The sequence below is a fragment of the Ranitomeya imitator genome, chromosome 7, assembly GCF_032444005.1.
Source record: "Ranitomeya imitator isolate aRanImi1 chromosome 7, aRanImi1.pri, whole genome shotgun sequence".
NCBI lineage: Eukaryota > Metazoa > Chordata > Amphibia > Anura > Dendrobatidae > Ranitomeya > Ranitomeya imitator.
The window spans coordinates 17,095,610-17,114,481 of NC_091288.1; the positions used below are offsets into that span (position 1 = coordinate 17,095,610).

General features: G+C 47.6%; 1 protein-coding gene across 1 annotated transcript in view; it reads left to right on the plus strand.

Moving 5' to 3' along the window:
* Window positions 1–6,583, plus strand: part of MGAT5 (alpha-1,6-mannosylglycoprotein 6-beta-N-acetylglucosaminyltransferase) — a 74,466-nt gene extending 67,883 nt beyond the window's left edge. Inside the window, exons 15-17 of the mRNA XM_069732838.1 lie at window positions 206–280; window positions 1,094–1,251; window positions 2,746–6,583. Coding sequence (XP_069588939.1) covers window positions 206–280; window positions 1,094–1,251; window positions 2,746–2,944 — 432 coding nt within the window. The 3' untranslated portion in view covers window positions 2,945–6,583. The remainder of the gene's footprint in view (window positions 1–205; window positions 281–1,093; window positions 1,252–2,745) is intronic.
* Window positions 6,584–18,872: the final 12,289 nt, after the last annotated feature.

Below are 18,872 nucleotides of genomic sequence, written 5' to 3' on the forward strand. Positions count from 1 at the left end.
AGCAGATTTTGGCTCCTAGTTCGGTTCCAACTTTGTTTTTTTGAACTATGTAAAAACTTTCCCCAGGAGAGAAGCAGAAGCCCCTCAGATGGGGCGCACCTAAATGTGACGCGCCCGCAGACCCTAAAACATTCCACACATTTCTCCTGAGCATAAACCTTCCCGACGCCACAAATTAACGTTCCTGGCTTTTCCCTCCTCGCAGAATGAACCGTACCTGCCCTACGAGTTTACCTGTGAAGGAATGCTGCAGAGGGTGAACGCCTTCATAGAGAAGCAGGTGAGGACGAGGACCCGACCTCCACGTCCGGGCAAGAATCAAGTCAGAACTTGCTCTCCAGCTGTTCAAAAACCACAAGTCCCAGCATGCTCTGGCAGAACGCGGGTTCTTTTTTTGCAGTACTTGGAAAGCCGCTTGTTGGAGATCACTGCGATAGAGCAATGACCCCTTAGGCTGTGTGCACACGTTGCAGATTTTTCGCATTTTGTTTGCTTTTTTTTTCCATTATAAAAACGCGAAAAAACCCGCATACATTATGCATCCCATCATTTAGAATGCATTCCACAATTTTTGTACACATGATGCGTTTTTTTCCGCGAAAAAAACGCATCGCAGTAAAAAAATGCAGCATGTTCATTAATTTTGCGGATTTTTTTGCGGACTTCCCACTATATTATTGCATTGGGAATCTCCAGAAAAATCTGCAAAAAAAAAGCACCAAAAACACAGGAAAAACGCATGCAGATTTCTTGCAGAAAATGTCTGGTTTTGCTCAGGAAATTTCTGCAAGAAATCCTGAACGTGTGCACATAGCCTTACGGTTGTCCCATTAAACACTGTTTCCCTAGACATAAATGGCTGATAACGGAGAACAATAGAGTGCATTCAGTAGCACGTGCCGTGAACACGTGGGAGGTTTAATGCGCCTTTAGATATAATCCAAGGGCGAATATTCTCGCATATAACGTGAATGCGACCTCGTCTCTCCGATCACGTCCAGGGCGGTCTTGTATCCGGAGTTTGGGCGCCACCTGTAGGCTGAAGCCTGCGTCTGCAGGCTGCACTGTCACGTCCGCTTTTTGTCCCCCGCAGGACTTCTGTCACGGTCAGGTTATGTGGCCGCCATTAAACGCCCTGCAGGTGAAGTTGGCAGAGCCGGGCAAGTCCTGCAAGCAGGTGTGCCAGGAGAACCGGCTCGTCTGTGAACCCTCGTACTTCCAGCATCTCAACAAAGACAAGGATCTGGCCAAGTAAGTGCAACCGGTGGCAGCACATTCTGGGAGTTGTAGTTTTTTAACTATTACTGCAGCATTTTTTTTAATAAGATTATTTTATCGGGCGCAATGTTCAAAACTGTCACCAATTTATCTTAGCTTTGTTTTTTTTCCACATTGTCACATAAATGGAGCAGTCACTTCTTCCCACAAGAGCAGCTTACTCATTTCCTGAAATACTCTGTGCTACTGCGTACTCTACTTCTCCCACTATGAAACTGTGTGGACCCCCCCCACTCCTCTACTTTGTCACTTTCTTATCACGGCACAGCCCCTGTTACATCACGTGACTCTATGGTCACTGCCCCCCACATAATCAGTACACTCCTGCTACTGTGAATATTGCATGGCATGAACGTTCATTGATAGATCATCAAATGAATGTACGACATTATCCCTGTTACATGCAGCCTTGTCCTAATGAGCTGACCGGTCACTGCCCCTCACATAATCTGCACACTCTCCTCGTGCTGCTGGGTATATTGAAATGAATGAGATCTCAGATCTTCAAACCAGTACATATAGTGATTGGGTGTTCATTCACAACAGCACGAGGAGAGTGTGCAGATTATGTGAGGGGCAGTGACCAATTATCTCATATTGGGTTAGTGAGGACCCGGCTGCATCTGGTACGACGGTGTCATAGATCCTCAAACCAATATGCATGATGACTGTGAGGCTGTCCCTGTTACTTGAAGCCCAATCCTTAAATCACGCAAGTATACTGGTCACTGAGCACACTCTTCTGCTGCTGCTCTGTATATTGCAATGACTGAGCGCTTAGTCATTATGTATGTGGGCATGATAATCTAGGACCCTGCCCTACAATGTTCTCACTGACCTCATATCAGATGACTGGTCACTGCCCTTCACATAATCTGCACACTCTGCTGCAGCTGTGACTATTGCAGTGAATATTGCAATGGAATAACGCTCATAATGACACTGTTCCTAATACATGCAGTGTTGTCCTCAATAACATACGTGGTGACCGGGCACTGCTCCCTACATAGTCATCACACTTTTCTCCTGCTGCCGTAAATATTATGAGTATACGTCATAGTATATATGTATATGTGGATCTATGACGTTGCCTCTATTAAACACAGCATTGTCCTCACTAACATTATGAGCTGACCGGTCATTGCTCCTCATATAATCATCACACTCTTCTCCTGCTGCAGTAAATATTATAATGAGTATACGCTCAGTCATAGTGTATATATGGGTTTGTGGATCTATGACACAGCCTCTATTATACACAGCATTGTCCTCACTAGCATTATCAGCTGACCGGTCATTGCTCCTCATATAATCATCACACTCTTCTGCCGCTGCCGTGAATATTGCAGTTAATGGATGTAATGTATATTGTCGTCATGATCTTCTGCGGTTTCTGTTCCTCACCTCAGCTGACTGTACGGCACACAGGATGACTGCCATATATCCTAATCTGGTTTTCTCCCGTAGGTTCGGGATGCACTGCCAGTCATCGGACACCGCGAACGACATTGTGGCCCCGTCAATTGATGAGAAAACAAAACACTGTGTCTTTCAAGGCGATCTGTTACTGTTCAGCTGCGCGGGGTCTCACCCCAATCACAGGAGGGTCTGTCCCTGCAGAGACTACATGAAAGGACAGGTAGCCATCTGCAAGGGCTGTCTATAGCGGCTCATGCCCTTCTTCCCATCGGGATGGGATGTATTCAGAGCCGGTGCGGGGGGCGCAGGAAGGTTTCTTGCCCCCGTTACTCATCAGCAATCCTGGAGACGGACTCGCACTTTAACGCCATTTTCCAGAGACTCTAGCGCGATGTACACAAAAGGAACGGTTCCGAAAATCCAATGACCTTCCCCAAAAGAAGAAATGGGACACAAAAAAAAAACAAAATCCCAAAGCCGTCCATGGTTTTGCCGTCTTCTGGAACGCAAGGACGCCATTGTATAGCCGGACCGCATGCTGCCGAGGAGAAACGCATAGACATCCGGCCGTACACGAACGCATGACTACTCCACGAGAGAACCTACTGATGGATCGCAACAAGATATTGTGGCCGAATGCGAAAAAATAAAAAATATTCCAGCCCTGCCGCCAGTCACGGACACTGCCAGGCGACCAGATCACAAAACGCTCCGCTCCTGCCAGGAATCCGAAAACTGTCGTGTGGTCCTAATACTGTCATAGCCAGTGATGGAGGTAGTCTAGAGAAGCCAGTACTCCAAGAGGCGTAGCATTAGAATTACAGAGAAAAAATATATATATATACAGCTTGTACAGTAAGTTGAGGGTTTTTTTTTTGTTTTTTTTAGGGCATGTCTGTGAGATAATTATGTATATATTTAACATGCAGAGTATTTTTTTTTTTAGATATTTATGACAAGGAGTTTTTTGTTTTTTTTTTCTTTTTAACGATGTCATTTTATGTTTTGGGATTCTTTTTTTTTTTTTTTTTTTTTTTTTTTTTTTTACTGTGGAAGAAATACTTTTCAGTCGTGCAGAATGAAGGCAGACATTTTCTTTTTTTTCAGGTCACCCCCCAAAAAAGATCTCAACACAAGGCACTTAAAATCTGTGATTCTTAAAGGAAACCTTTTTGTATTACACAAAGTCATTTATAGTAAATAAGTTAAATAAAAATAAAAAAATCTCATTGTGTTTGCAGCTTCCAGGCAAGACCTATGTGTCCCCACGGTAACAGACTACAAACAATGGGATTTGTTTATTGAAACTTTCTAAAAGTAAAAATACTTTTGTTCCGCGTAATAAAGAATCAGCGCTCACTGACCAAATGTAAGAAGCAGCGGACTGACGACTGTAGGATCGGGCTATGTGTCGTAGTCTGTCGCCATGGAGACACATAGGCCTGCATGGGGGCTGTGTACACAAAATGCTGGGAATTTTTTTTTTTTTTTTAAACAAAGTGTGATTAATACAAAAATGGGATGTAAAGGTTTATGAAATGATTGACTTGGTGTCTGGGAATCTGCGGGCGGCCTTAACAGATCATTGGTAAGGGGGTATACCAGTTTTGTGTGTATTGGACGGGGGTGTCCGAAGCTTGAATTTGAAGTCCCATGATGCCACCTGATGCTTTATCGGTACCAAATTTAATTATTTTTATTTATTATAATTTAAAATAGAATTGGTAGAAGAGCGAAACGTTTAAAGGGGCCAAACCTTTATAACACGCTCCCAAGTGACCGCAGTGATTGAGTCATATACCGTAATAATTACTTAGGCTAAACACTGGAATCAGATCACTATAAAAATATAAATTTGTCCTACGTTTCTCCTAAAAGTAAAATATATACAGATTTGGAAAACGCTTTTCATTAGTTTTTCAGAAAAAAAATAAATAAATCATTTGGTTGCTGCGGATTTGTCTGGCCATCTGGTCAGGACCGCCCCCGCAGAGCTCTTCTAAGCAGGGGTGGTCCTTACTTTTTTTTTTTTTATATATAGCTAAAAACCCCATCTAATAGAAACTTTATAATTTGTACATCTGTAATACTTAAAGGGATAATCCAGGTAATACCTAATGCATAACAGTGATGTAGGATAGCGCTTGTAGTGTCATTCTGCACCTTTTAGGCCCAGGTTTTTTTTTGGCTATTTCACCCCTGAAGCAGAGGACAAATGGCTTTTAAAAACTTGTAAAAGACATCCTAGAACTACAACCCATGAAGGCAGAGTAGTCATTTCTACGTATGTAAAATCTTGTTGACAAAAGGAAAAAAAAAAAAATTCATTTCTTGCTTCTGCATGTAATACTCCACATCTCCAGCAGAGGTCCTCAGGAGGAGCACAGGACAGTGGAAGATGTCTGCAGTCACCACCGCCATAACGGGCAAACCCAGGGGCTCGATGATGACCTGTAGCAGAAAGCTGTCGATTAAAACAAATACATTTTTTATTTTTACTTTCTTTTGCATTAAACTAAGGAAAAATACTTTATAAAGATCGTACGGTTAAAGTTACAAAATGTCAGACTTATCCTAAAGGGACGTGCAAGATGGCCAGTGGGGGAAAAAAAAAAATGCAAATTTAAAGGGATTGTCCAGGATTAGAAAAAAAGTTGCTTTCTAATGGGAACAGCGCCACCCTGGGGCATATGTTGTGTCTGGCATGGCGGTTTCACTTCATTGAGATGATTAGGACTGAGCTGCTATACGATATACACAACATTTCTTAGGATGTTTCTATTGGTTGTCCACCATCGGGAACAACTTTTTTTTTTTTTCTTTTGGGGCTATAAATAATTTTTTGCAATTAAGTTTCATTAAAAAAAGTTTGCACAGTTTGACTTTTTCAGTCTGTGTTGTACGGTCTATTGCTGGCGGCAGAATGAGTCAACTGAGAAACGGTCAGTCAGCCCACTATGACAATCTGATGGGGAGTTCCTAACTTTTTTTTTTTGAGTGACCACAGCAGACCACATCAAAGTTGAATGGGCTGGAGAAGAAAAAAAGCCAAATGGTGCAAACTTTGTAATGAAACCCTATTGCAAAAATGATTTTACATGGCAGTAAATAGAAAAAAAAAAATATTTCCCAAAAACGGACAACCCCTTTAAATACTACCCCTAATGCTCCCAGCAAAGCACCAGTCCGTACTAGTATGTCCACTTCTAGGTGGGGTTTACTTAAAGCTCTCAGGACTTGGTGTGGCCAGATAAGTAAATTCTGTAGGAGCCGTATCTTGCTGCCCCCTGCAGGCCCAATCCTGGCATTACAAGTCAATGATTGGCCAAACATTCCAAGCTGTATGAATCCCAGTTGAGCTGGGACACTGCCACCTACTGGTCATGTGACATATCACATTCTGCCGAGCAATCAATCGATAAATCTGATCGCAACCTCAACACGAAGATGTATAAAAACGGGCATTTGGTTCTTTATTTGTTGCACTGATATGTATTTGTTATTGGTTTTGTAAGAAATGTTATGTTAACCCTTTGAACCATTTTCAGGGGGTATAAAGTGAAAAAATATGCTATTTTTTTTTTTTGTTGTTTTTGTTAATTTCTACCTTATTCTGTTTTCCCACTGGTGAAAATTGAATACAATACACACTGTTAAGATGACGATGAGGACCTCATTATCTCATATATGCAAGTTAATTTGCACATGTATAAAATAGAACTGCTTTATTTCTTTGTTTTTTGGAGGGTGGGTGTCATGTTTGCGATTGTATCGCTGTTATTGGGGGCGTCACTTGTAAATGACAGATTGTGCTTTTGTGTCTCTTCGGAATTGTCTGTGTCCTAATTTAAGTTGAATACAAGTATGTGCCTTTTAACTCTTTAAAGGTTGTTTTTGTGATTTGGTTTTTGTTGGAACGTTTATAACACACAACAGTTGGGTATGAAAAAAAAAAATCCTATAATTCATCCTGTAGAAAATATCTTTGCAAAAAAAAATAGTGAATTCTCTGTTGTCCCAAATGTGCTCGATGAGAAAATTAATACTGATCAGTCACCAGATTTCTCAATGCAAACTGCATGCATTATTAAATAGATTCCTTCCACCTGATGAGGCTGGTGTACTTGCGATGAAAATCCAGAATGTCTAGGACTAGGTAGTCCTATCTAAAAGTTTCCTCTCGATATTAACCGGAGCTTTTTGTGAGTCCAGAGCTAGCAAATTAATATGAAGATTATACAATCCTTCTGACAAGGATTTTTAAAGTAAGTACACCAGAATTATCAGGTCTAAGATCTATTTGTTAATGTATGCAGTTTGTATTGTGAAATCAGGTGACAGATCTGCTCGAAATAATTACACAGAAGATCAGCAAAATATTAACTAAATCAGGGGCGGACACGGACAGCTTGGGGCCTCTGTGCAGGAAATGTGTCTGGGGCCCCCCTCCTTTTAAGGTGACAAAAAAAATAATAATAAATATATATATATATATAGTACAGTCCAAAAGTTTGGACACACCTTCTCATTTAAAGATTTATCTGTATTTTCATGACTATGAAAATTGTACATTCACACTGAAGGCATCAAAACTATGAATTAACACATGTGGAATTATATACTTAACAAAAAAGTGTGAAACAACTGAAAATATGTCTTATATTCTAGGTTCTTCAAAGTAGTCACCTTTTGCTTTGATGACTGCTTTGCACACTCTTGGCATTCTCTTGATGAGCTTCAAGAGGTAGTCACCGGGAATGGTTTTCACTTCACAGGTGTGCCCTGTCAGGTTTAATAAGTGGGATTTCTTGCCTTATAAATGGGGTTGGGACCATCAGTTGTGTTGTGCAGAAGTCTGGTGGATACACAGCTGATAGTCCTACTGAATAGACTGTTAGCTGCTTTTTTCTTGCCATAATACAAATTCTAAGTAAAGAAAAACGAGTGGCCATCATTACTTTAAGAAATTAAGGTCAGTCAGTCCGAAAAATTAGGAAAACTTTGAAAGTGTCCCCAAGTGCAGTTGCAAAAACCATCAAGCGCTACAAAGAAACTGGCTCACATGAGGACCGCCCCAGGAAAGGAAGACCAAGAGTCACCTCTGCTTCTGAGGATAAGTTTATCCGAGTCACCAGCCTCAGAAATCGCAGGTTAACAGCAGTTCAGATTAGAGACCAGGTCAATGCCACACAGAGTTCTAGCAGCAGACACATCTCTACAACAACTGTTAAGAGGAGACTTTGTGCAGCAGGCCTTCATGGTAAAATAGCTGCTAGGAAACCACTGCTAAGGACAGGCAACAAGCAGAAGAGACTTGTTTGGGCTAAAGAACACAAGGAATGGACATTAGACCAGTGGAAATCTGTGCTTTGGTCTGATGTGTCCAAATTTGAGATCTTTGGTTCCAACCACCGTGTCTTTGTGTGACGCAGAAAAGGTGAACGGATGGACTCTACATGCCTGGTTCCCACCGTGAAGCATGGAGGAGGAGCTGTGATGGTGTGGGGGGGCTTTGCTGGTGACACTGTTGGGGATTTATTCTAAATTGAAGGCATACTGAACCAGCATGGCTACCACAGCATCTTGCAGCGGCATTCTTTTCCATCCGGTTTGCGTTTAGTTGGACCATAATTTTTTTTTTCAACATGACAATGACCCCAAACTCCTCCAGGCTGTGTAAGGGCTATTTGACCAAGAAGGAGAGTGATGGGGGGCTACGCCAGATGACCTGGCCTCCACAGTCACCAGACCTGAACCCAATCGAGATGGTTTGGGGTGAGCTGGACCGCAGAGTGAAGGCAAAAGGGCCAAGTGCTAAGCATCTCTGGGAACTCCTTCAAGATTGTTGGAAGACCATTCCCGGTGACTACCTCTTGAAGCTCATCAAGAGAATGTCAAGAGTGTGCAAAGCAGTCATCAAAGCAAAAGGTGGCTACTTTGAAGAACCTAGAATATAAGACATAATTTCAGCTAATTCACACTTTTTTGTTAAGTATATAATTCCACACACACACACACACACGGACTCTGCTATACATAAGTGAGTACACTTAATACTAAGGAACTGTTAGACATAATAATCAACAATAACGTCTTCTTCCACCTTCCCCTGTTCCTAAATCCGCCTTCCTCCCATCTCAATCCCCCACCCCCCTCATTGTCCTCCTCTCCCCCACCCCCATTATTGCTTTCTTCCTACTACCCTATTATTGCCCATTCCACCACCTCCATCATTGCCTTCTCCCCCAGCACACCATCATTACCCTCTCCATCAATCCAATCGTTGCCTTCTGCCCCTGAATTGCCCTCGCCTCCACCTACACACACCTCTCCTCTGTGCACAGTATCCTGAAGCCCCACCAACGCCGGCAGCTTCCCGTCTGGCACAGCCGTTGCGCTGAATGATGTCATTCAGCTGCTGTGAGTCATAGCTCCAGATCCAGGCTGGCGGGCTTGCTGGGACTTCTGCTCCCTTGCGTATATGACGCCAGCTTGTAGAGGGAGGGAATTTCCAGCACATCCATCCAGTGTAGTTAAAATAACAGGATTTTTGGTTGCTTACCGTAAAATCTGTTTCTCGGAGCCTTCATTGGGGGACACAGGAACCATGGGTGTATGCTGCTGCCACTAGGAGGCTGACACTATGCAAATAAAAAAGTTAGCTCCTCCTCTGCAGTGTACACCTTACCGACAGGAAGTAGGATATTCAGTTAGTGAGAAAGCAGTAGGAGAAGCAACGTGTAAAAGAGAAAGAATAATAATATAATAAACTTTATTTATATAGCGCCAACAAATTCCACGGCGCTTCACAGATCAACAGTTTCAAACACTCAAAGAGTGTTCAAAGAACTCAAACGTATACAGTAAACAGAGCTGTTCAACTTGGGAGGGTGCTGTGTCCCCCAATGAAGGCTCCGAGAAACAGATTTTACGGTAAGCAGCCAAAAATCCTGTTTTCTCTATCGCCTTTCATTGGGGGACACAGGAACCATGGGACGTCCCAAAGCAGTCCCTGGGGTGGGAACAGCTGAAAAAAAGGTCGGAGGAATCACCACTGCCGCCTGCAAGATCCTTCCGCCTAGGCTGGCAACTGCCGAAGCGTAGGTATGGAGCTTATAACCCCTTGGCAAAGGAGTGACCGGAACACTAGGTTGCCACCTAGCAAAGATGTAGGGCGGATGCCCCAGGGTGTACCACCCAGGAGGCGCCAACTGCCCGGAGCAGAGGGAGGAGTCACTCAGTTCTTGATCCGATGAGCCTCCAGAATGGCAGGTCTGATCCAGAGAACAATCGTAACCTTGGAAGCCGGCAGGCCTCTTGGCGTACCGTCTGGAATGACAAAAAGACAGTCCGTCTTCCTAAAGAAGGCGGCCCTAGACAAATAGATCCTCACCGCCCTGACCAGGTCTAGCCTGTTCAGAGAACGCCCCAGAGAATCGATCGGAGCAGGACAAAGGTGGGAAGGACGATCTTATTCAAGTAAAAGGAGGACACCACCCTGGGAAGAAAAGGCGACGAAGGCCGTAAAACTACCCTATCCTGGTGAAAAACCAAGGGGCGACAGGAGAGAGCCACCAACTCCGAGATGCGTGGAGATGGCCACCAGCAAAGCCACCTTGCAGGACAGAGCAGACAGTGAGGCTCATGGAGAGGCTCAAGGGAGAAAGTCCACCGAGCCTCCAGAACAAGACTGAGGTCCCAGGGATCCACGGAAGTGTGGTACGAGGGAGCCGCATGCGCTACTGAAGAAAGGTTCTGATCTGAGGACGGGACGGATATAAATCTTCGTACCATGATAGCCAGTAGCGAAGGACCTCTGAAAAGGGACTTCAGAAAAAGGATGGAAAGGGTTGCTATCTGACCCTTTAGAAAACTAAGGGCAAGGCCAGCATCAAGTCCCGCCTAGAGAGAACGGCCAAAAAGGAAGGTTTCGACAGCAAAGCTGTTAACTTGAGACCCCAAGAACTCTGCGGAAGATGGGTCCTTAGTACAGAAGATCTGACCTGACTGGGGCCTCCAGTGAGAGTCCGCGAGGAGACAAACGATGTCAGCGAACCAGAACCTTCTGGGCCAATCTGGTGCGGTCAGAATGACCGGCACCCCCTCCGCATAGATCTTCAACAGTCTGGGAAGAAAGGGGAGGGAGGAACAGAAAGGTAAGTACAAATAGCGACCCAGGAATGGTCAAGGTATCGGTATCCACAACAAGAGGATCGCGGACTTGGAAACAAAATGGTGGACCCTTCCTAAGCAGTCGGGCCGCCAGGAGATCCGTGTCCGGAGTTCCTCATCCAAGGAAAATTTGAAGGAAGACCTCCTGAGTCGGGACCCCTGTCCTGCTGCAAGACCCTCGCGGCAGAGAAAACACTGCGGCCTAGTTGTCCACGCCGGGGATATGCACTGCGGATAGTGCTGAAACCGTCGCCTCTGCCCAGAGGATCCTGGATACCTCCGCCATTGCCAAGAGACTGATTCCCTCCCTGGTGATTGACATAAGCCACAGCCGAGGCATTGGACGTCTGGATTCTGACTGGCAGACCTCTGAGAAGCCTTTCCCAGGGACTCAGGGATAGAAGAAAGGCCCCTCGATCGGCGGAGAGGACCCTTGCTCCGACCAACGCCCCCTTCAATGACAGATGGCGAGAAAACGCACCCCAGCAGGGAAGGCTGGTGACCGTCGTCACCACCTTCCTTGGGGAGGACCGGACATGAGGAATGAGAGGGGATGACAGCCACCAGTTGAGAGGCTATTAGAATCGGATGGAAAGTTGGATTGGAGGGTCCAGAGACAGTACAGACGTGTCCCACTGAGGAAGGATGGCCTGCTGAAGTGGTCTCAAGTGGAACCGCGCAAAAGAGAACGCTTACGGAGCTGTCACCATGCATCACAGGACCGTCGTAGCTGAACGGAAGGAAGGCAGCCGAGGGCCCTGGAGAGAGCGAACTCCGTATGGAGAATTGCCCGCTTCTCAAGAAGAAAAAACCCCGGCGATGTCGAACAACATGCCTAAGAGGACGAGACGCTGACTCGAAACAAGACAAGACTTTGTTCTGTTGGCCAGCCACCAGAAACAGGACAGGGAGTCTAGGACGATGGTCAGACCCTCAGGGCCTGAGAGAGGGGCAGAGGCTTGATGAGGAATACTTCAAGGTATGTAATGAGCACTAAGGCCCCTGATCAACAAGGAAAATCAGGACATGGAGCAAGGCCTCTTGGATATCCATGTAGCACAGGAATTCCAGTGGGTCCATGGAAGCCAGGACTGAACAGAGGAACTTCATCCTGAAATGCCGCATGCGGAACCTTCTGTTCACTAAGTTCAGAGACAGAAAGGGTCGAACTGCGCCGCTCTTCTTCGGCACTACAAGCAGGTTTGGATAGAAACCTGGGAAGCGTACCTGCTGTGGGACGGAAACAATAACCTCCGAACAAGGAAGGAAGGAAGGTAATGGATGCAAAGAAACCTGAGATCAGAGGAGGATTTTTAGAGGGCGGGATTCAAAGAAGCGATTCCGGGCCGCTAAGCGAACCCTATCTTGTATCCAGAGGATACCACCTCCCTGATCTAGGCGTCCTCCACCGAAGCCAGCCAAGCATCCAAACATCCCTTAAAAAGGCAGGAGATGCCCACCCAAACGGGGAGAAACGCTGGGCCGTTAGCACGAGTTATTATGCCGAAGAAGATCTGCCAGGTCTAGGCCTGGTGGACCAACCCTGGGAGTTGCGGGCACACCGGGAAGGGATAGGCTTAAAGGAAGCCTTTTCTCTAGCCAGATGAAATTGCAGTCTGTGTTAGCTAGAGGAATCTTCCGACGCCGTAAAACAGCGAAGGGACAAAGGGAACTCGTGCTTCCCGTGGCGTCATTAATAATTTGTTCCCTCATGTAAACAGGCCCCCTGGAAGGGCTGTGTGTAGAGCCAAATATTCCGTCGGATGGCCACCATAATGTTGGATGTGTGAGCTGCACAAGCTGCGCATCTAGGGAGGCAGATACCAAATATTTCCCTGCATAGGAAATCCGGTCTGTCAGGTCGGCTAGCTCCCCCAGAGGAGCTCCAGGCGGGGTGCTCTTACAAGGCTGTTTGGTCCATCTATCTATGGTCCCTGAGACCCAGGTAGAGGTAATGGCCGAGGCACAAAGTAGAAGCAGCCGTTACAAAAGGCTGATTTTTCCAGCGGTTCTATAAAAGTATCCTTGGAACCCGTGCCAAGCTGGTAGACAGTCTGGGAACTGACGCGCTTCCTGCCGAGGAATCAGTCCAGTTAGCGATAAGCTCAGGAGAGAAGGAATATAGGATGCTGAGACGCTTCCCTGTCTGCAAGCATCTGGTATGGCTCGCATTTCTCCTGGGAAGTACCACCACATATTCAGTGTGTGTGGGGCAAAGATCCTGGAAGGTGATTTGACCGTCTAAACGAAAACCGCCTATTCTGCGGGTTCCGTAGAGGTATCCATGATGCTTAGGGTCTGGTTGATCGCAACAACAAGGCTATCCAAGTCTGAAACTTCCTCTGCAAATCTGACCGAGGAAGCCCGTCTCTCTCTCTCTCGATAGAGAGGAGGATCAGGAAGAGGGATCTCACCGGTCCAGATCGGAGGGCAAGATGGAGCGGGAAAGAAAGGTGTCAGACGTTCATGGGGCTGATGGTGAACGTCCTGGTCTCCTCCAACCGACAGGCTCTGGAGGGCGAGTGGGTGGGGAATGGAGCTGGGACCGAACATCTAAGCACGCTTGTGTGCTAGGATCATGGTCCTGCCGTCGGATCTATGAGGATACGGGGTGGCAGTACACGCCGTACTCATAGTCAATAATGTGGGATTGCAGGTGTGACTGTTCACCCTGTATCCCTCTGTTCTGTATCTCTTGTGGCCCAAGTTGAACAAGGCTGGACGGAGAATCCTGTGACCTACTAGTGATTGCGGACAGGCACGAATACCAAGGTCGTGACATCCTGGTGAAGTCCGCCCCAGACTGAGACAGAAGGAAAGCCCACCCAGGGATAGGGGTCTCGGCCTCACCTGGGTTAGGGACTCCTGGACAGGGAGTTGCTGCAGAAGAGGAAGCAGGAGGACGGGGACGCTCTCCTTATAGGGTTAGGCCTGGGAGCAGACCCACTAAATGATGCCCGAAGGTTAGGGGAACAGGAGAGGGGAGTAATAGGCTGCATAGCAGAGCTACTCACAGTAATAGTAGAGTCCTGTAGACTGCTCCTGGCTGTAGCTGCGACCGGCATCATGGCACAGGTCCAGGGCACCAGCGATGAGATGGCAACCTAAGGAGGATGCAGGGGACCCCGCCGGAGAAAATAAATCATCCAGATTATTACTCCAACAGCAATATTTAACCCTTTATGTTTTTGAACCATCAGCTATAAAGTGGCAGTGGTACCACACACTGGGATTGAACCTGCGACGTCTCGGTTAGTTGCTGGATTCTTGACCGCTGGGCCAGACACTGGGCTTGAAAAGGGCGCTGGAACGTGCGCCCTGCTGCGATGTGGCGCTAAGCAGCGGCGTAGAAATCAGGGGCCCAGGAGCACCAAGATGGCGCCGGTGGGCGGGGAGTAAAGAGATTGTCGGGCGGGAAAAAGCCCGCCCGATGAAAGCGGAAGTGGACGGAGCGCGGCACCGGAAGTAGGCCCGGGCAGAAGCCGGGGCCTAAATTAGCGGCCAGCGACCGCCGGAGGAGAGCCGCGGCGCCGGATCAGTGTGCCGAAGGTAGAAAAGCAGCGCGGCAGCCTGCCAAGGCTGCCACGCTGGAGAGGATGGAGCGGCTGCTATGAGACACCCGCGGCGCCAGAGCAGTGCGCCGCAGGGGGAAGCGGCGCGGCAGCCTGAGAGGGCTGTCGCGCTGGAGAAAGAAGTGTGGCCCCATTAAAACCGCGGCGTCGGGGAAGCGCGCCGCTGGCCCCATTAAAAACCGCGGTGCCGGGGAAGCGCGCCGCAGAAAGAAGGGCAGGACAGGTAGTCAGGGCTGTCTCACTGGGGGGAGTGGAGGAAGCGGCGCGGCAGGCTGTAAAGGCCCTGTGCCGGAATAGAAGGCAGAGGGGCTGCGTGGGAACAGTAATCCCAGGCCGTGCTGCGCAATCTGGGAGCAAGAGACGACCAGGTAATCTGGGAGCCCTAGCCAGAACCCCCCTTGAAAGATTTGGGATGGGAAATACTCACCTCAACTTCCCACGTCGATACTAACCTGAAGAGGAATGAGACGTCCAGGAAGCCGTGATGGACGTCCTCGTCTCCTCCAACCGACAGGCTCTGGAAGGCGAGTGGGTGGGGGACGGAGCCAGGACCGGACTTCTGAGCACGCTGGTGTGCCAGGATCATGGTCCTGCTAAGGGATCTATGAGGATACGGGGTGGCAGTACACGCCGTACTCATAGTCCGTATTGTGGGACTACAGGTGTGACTGTTCACCCTGTATCCCCTCCGAAAACCTGAAAAAGAAATGACGCACATTGAGGTAGATAAGGGTCTAATGAAAGACCCGTGTCCACCTCCTACTGACACTAAGCTAAACTGAATATCCTACTTCCTGTCGGTAGGGTGTACACTGCAGAGGAGGAGCTAACTTTTTTATTTGCATAGTGTCAGCCTCCTAGTGGCAGCAGCATACACCCCATGGTTCCTGTGTCCCCCAATGAAAGGCGATAGAGAAATCCAAGTTTATTTAGAACTTTTTTTAAAAGTTTTTAAAAAAAGAGAGAGACTCTCTGCCTGACGCGTCTCTGGCGCACCACGGCGCCCTTAGTCATAGGATCAGGGCCGTATTTGCCACCAGGCACTTGAGGGCACGTGCCTAGGGCGGGGTGATGCGGGGGGGGGGGGGGGGCGGCACCTGAGCAGGTGTGTGTGTGTGTTTATTTTTTTTAATGAAGTCCGGCCGGGGTCACCTTAAACACCCCCCTCCCCTCCCCCTCCCGCTCGCCCGCCGCTGCCTCCTTGGCTTGCCCCCTTGAAGACATCATGATACGGTATGATTGATTCATACTCACCTCACCTGTAGCTCCAGCGATGCCTGGTCTGCTCTCAGTGACTGCACGCCCTCGCCTCGTCCAGTGTGAGCGGTCACATGGTACCGCTCATTAAGGTTCATGAATATGCATGCATATTCATGAACTTAATGTGCGGTACCACCTGACCGCGGCGCTCACACAGGACGAGGGTGCTGCCCCGCCGCTGGGAGTCGGGACAGAGGTGGAGCCGGGATTCCGTTCTGCGCGGTGTGAGGTGAGTATGATGATGAAAGCCAGGGAGGACGGGGGGAGCCGGGGAGGATGAAGCAGGACCGTGGATAGGGGGCGGCGGGGCAGCCGATGAGTCACGCATTGGGGGGGGATTGTTTGATGAGTCTGAGCCGCACCCATGCATACAGAGGAAGGGGGAGATGAGCCACGCACGGGGGGGATGGGAGATGAGCCAGCCACCCCCATGCATACAGGGAGGGGGGATGAGCCACGCATACAGCCAGGGAGGGGGAGGTGGAGATGAGCCACGCATACAGCCAGGGAGGGGGAGATGAGCCACGCATACAGCCAGGGAGGGGGAGATGAGCCAGCCACCCATGCATACAGGGAGGGAGGGGGAGATGAGCCACGCATAGGGGGGGATAGGAGATGAGCCAGCCACCTATGCATACAGGGAGGGAGGGGGAGATGAGCCACGCATAGGGGGGGATGGGAGATGAGCCACGCATACAGCCAGGGAGGGGGAGATGAGCCACGCATAGGGGGGGATAGGAGATGAGCCAGCCACCTATGCATACAGGGAGGGAGGGGGAGATGAGCCGCGCATAGGGGGGGGATGGGAGATGAGCCTGAGCCACCCATGCATACAGGGGGGATGGGAGATGAGCCTGAGCCACCTACACCCATGCATACAGGGAGGGGGAGATTATACAGTATGGAGCATCATGTGTGGCCATTATACAGTATGGAGCATCATGTGTGGCCATTATACAGTATGGAGCATCATGTGGGGCCATTATACAGTATGGAGCATCATATGTGGCCCTTATAAAGTATGGAGCATCATGTGTGGCCATTATACAGTATGGAGCATCATGTGTGGCCATTATAAAGTATGGAGCATCATGTGTGGCCATTATACGGTATTGAACATCATGTGGGGTCATTATACAGTATGGAGCACTGTGTGGTCATTATACAGTATGGAGCATCATGTGTGGCCATTATACAGTATGGAGCATCATGTGTGGCCATTATACAGTATGGAGCATCATGTGTGGTCATTATACAGTATGGAGCACTGTGTGGTCATTATACAGTATGGAGCATCATGTGTGGTCATTATAAAGTATGGAGCACTGTGTGGCCATTATACAGTATGGAGCATCATGTGTGGCCATTATAAAGTATGGAGCATCGTGTGTGGCCATTATACAGTATTGAGCATCGTGTGGGGTCATTATACAGTATTGAACATCATGTGGGGTCATACAGTATGGAGCATCATGTGTGGCCATTATACAGTATGGAGCATCGTGTGGGGTCATTATACAGTATTGAACATCATGTGGGGTCATACAGTATGGAGCATCATGTGGGGCCATTATACAGTATGGAGCATCATGTGCGGCCATTATACAGTATGGAGCATCATGTGTGGCCATTATACAGTATAGAACATCATGTGTGGCCATTATATAGTATTGAGCATCATGTGGGGTCATTATACAGTATTGAACATCATGTGGGGTCATTATACAGTATTGAGCATCATGTGGGGTCATTATACAGTATAGAACATCATGTGGGGTCATTATACAGTATTGAACATCATGTGGGGTCATTATACAGTATTGAACATCATGTGGGGCCATTATACAGTATTGAGCATCATGTGGGGTCATTATACAGTATTGAGCATCATGTGTGGCCATTATACAGTATTGAGCATCATGTGGGGTCATTATACAGTATTGAACATCATTTGGAGCCATTATACAGTATGGAGCATCATGTGTGGCCATTATACAGTATGGAGCATCATGTGGGGCCATTATACAGTATTGAGCATCATGTGGAGCCATTATACAGTATTGAACATCATGTGGAGCCATTATACAGTATGGAGCATCATGTGGAGCCATTATACAGTATGGAGCATCATGTGCGGTCATTATACAGTATGCAGCACTGTGTGGCCATATTTTTTTTTGGTTATAATTATTGTTTATGAAAGTGTGATCAGCAGTGCTAAATGGGTGTGGTTGGGACTTGGATATGGGTGTGGTCAGAGGCGTGGCCTAAAACTTCCCGCGACGCACTACGTGCGCCGCAACCTTTTGTACCTCTTTCCCTTCAAAAGTTGGGAGGTATGGTACCGCATCTGCCAGATCACAGCAAGTGCCGCAAATCCCATAGGGAATGAATGAGGCCGAACGCAGTGTTGCCGTAAGTGATCCGTTACGCGGCAGATGCGAAAAAACTGCCGGATCTGCTGCAAAAGGCGACTTTCACAACATCAATTCTTGCCAAAGTCACTGCCGATAGTGTCATACTCACCAAAGGGGGAGGTAGCACTAAAAGTGCCTAGGGCAGCAGAAACTCTAAATACGGCCCTGCATAGGATCTAATACAAAATGAATGCACAGGTTTATATATGACAAGGAACCAATCACAAACATGGCAATTACATTAGAAAAATTGCAGCTGGACACACAACAAAATTTACTTTTAAAGCATATCAAAATTACATGAATATATGATTTTTTGTTACCGCATTATATCTATCAGTTTAATATATATAAAAAAGCTCCAACTTTTCCCTTTCCCCTCCTCTCTCTCCTGCTCCCTACCTGCCGCACATGAGAGCAATCTGGACAGGGCCTCCTGGAGCCTTGGGGCCGGATAAACTGGCCAGATTGCCCTCATTATTAGCCGCCCTGCAGGGGCCCCCTGGAGCCACTGGGCAGAATAGTGAGTGCAGCTCTGGGGTATAATACAGGACGTAACTCCGGGTCAGTATAGGATCAGTAATGTAATGTACCGTATATACTCGAGTATAAGCCGAGATTTTCAGCCCAAATTTTTGGGCTGAAAGTGCCCCTCTCGGCTTATACTCGAGTCACGATCGGCGGCAGGGTCGGCGGGTGAGGGGGAGAGAGCGTGTCGCATACTCACCTAGTCCTGGCGCTCCCCCTGCCTGTC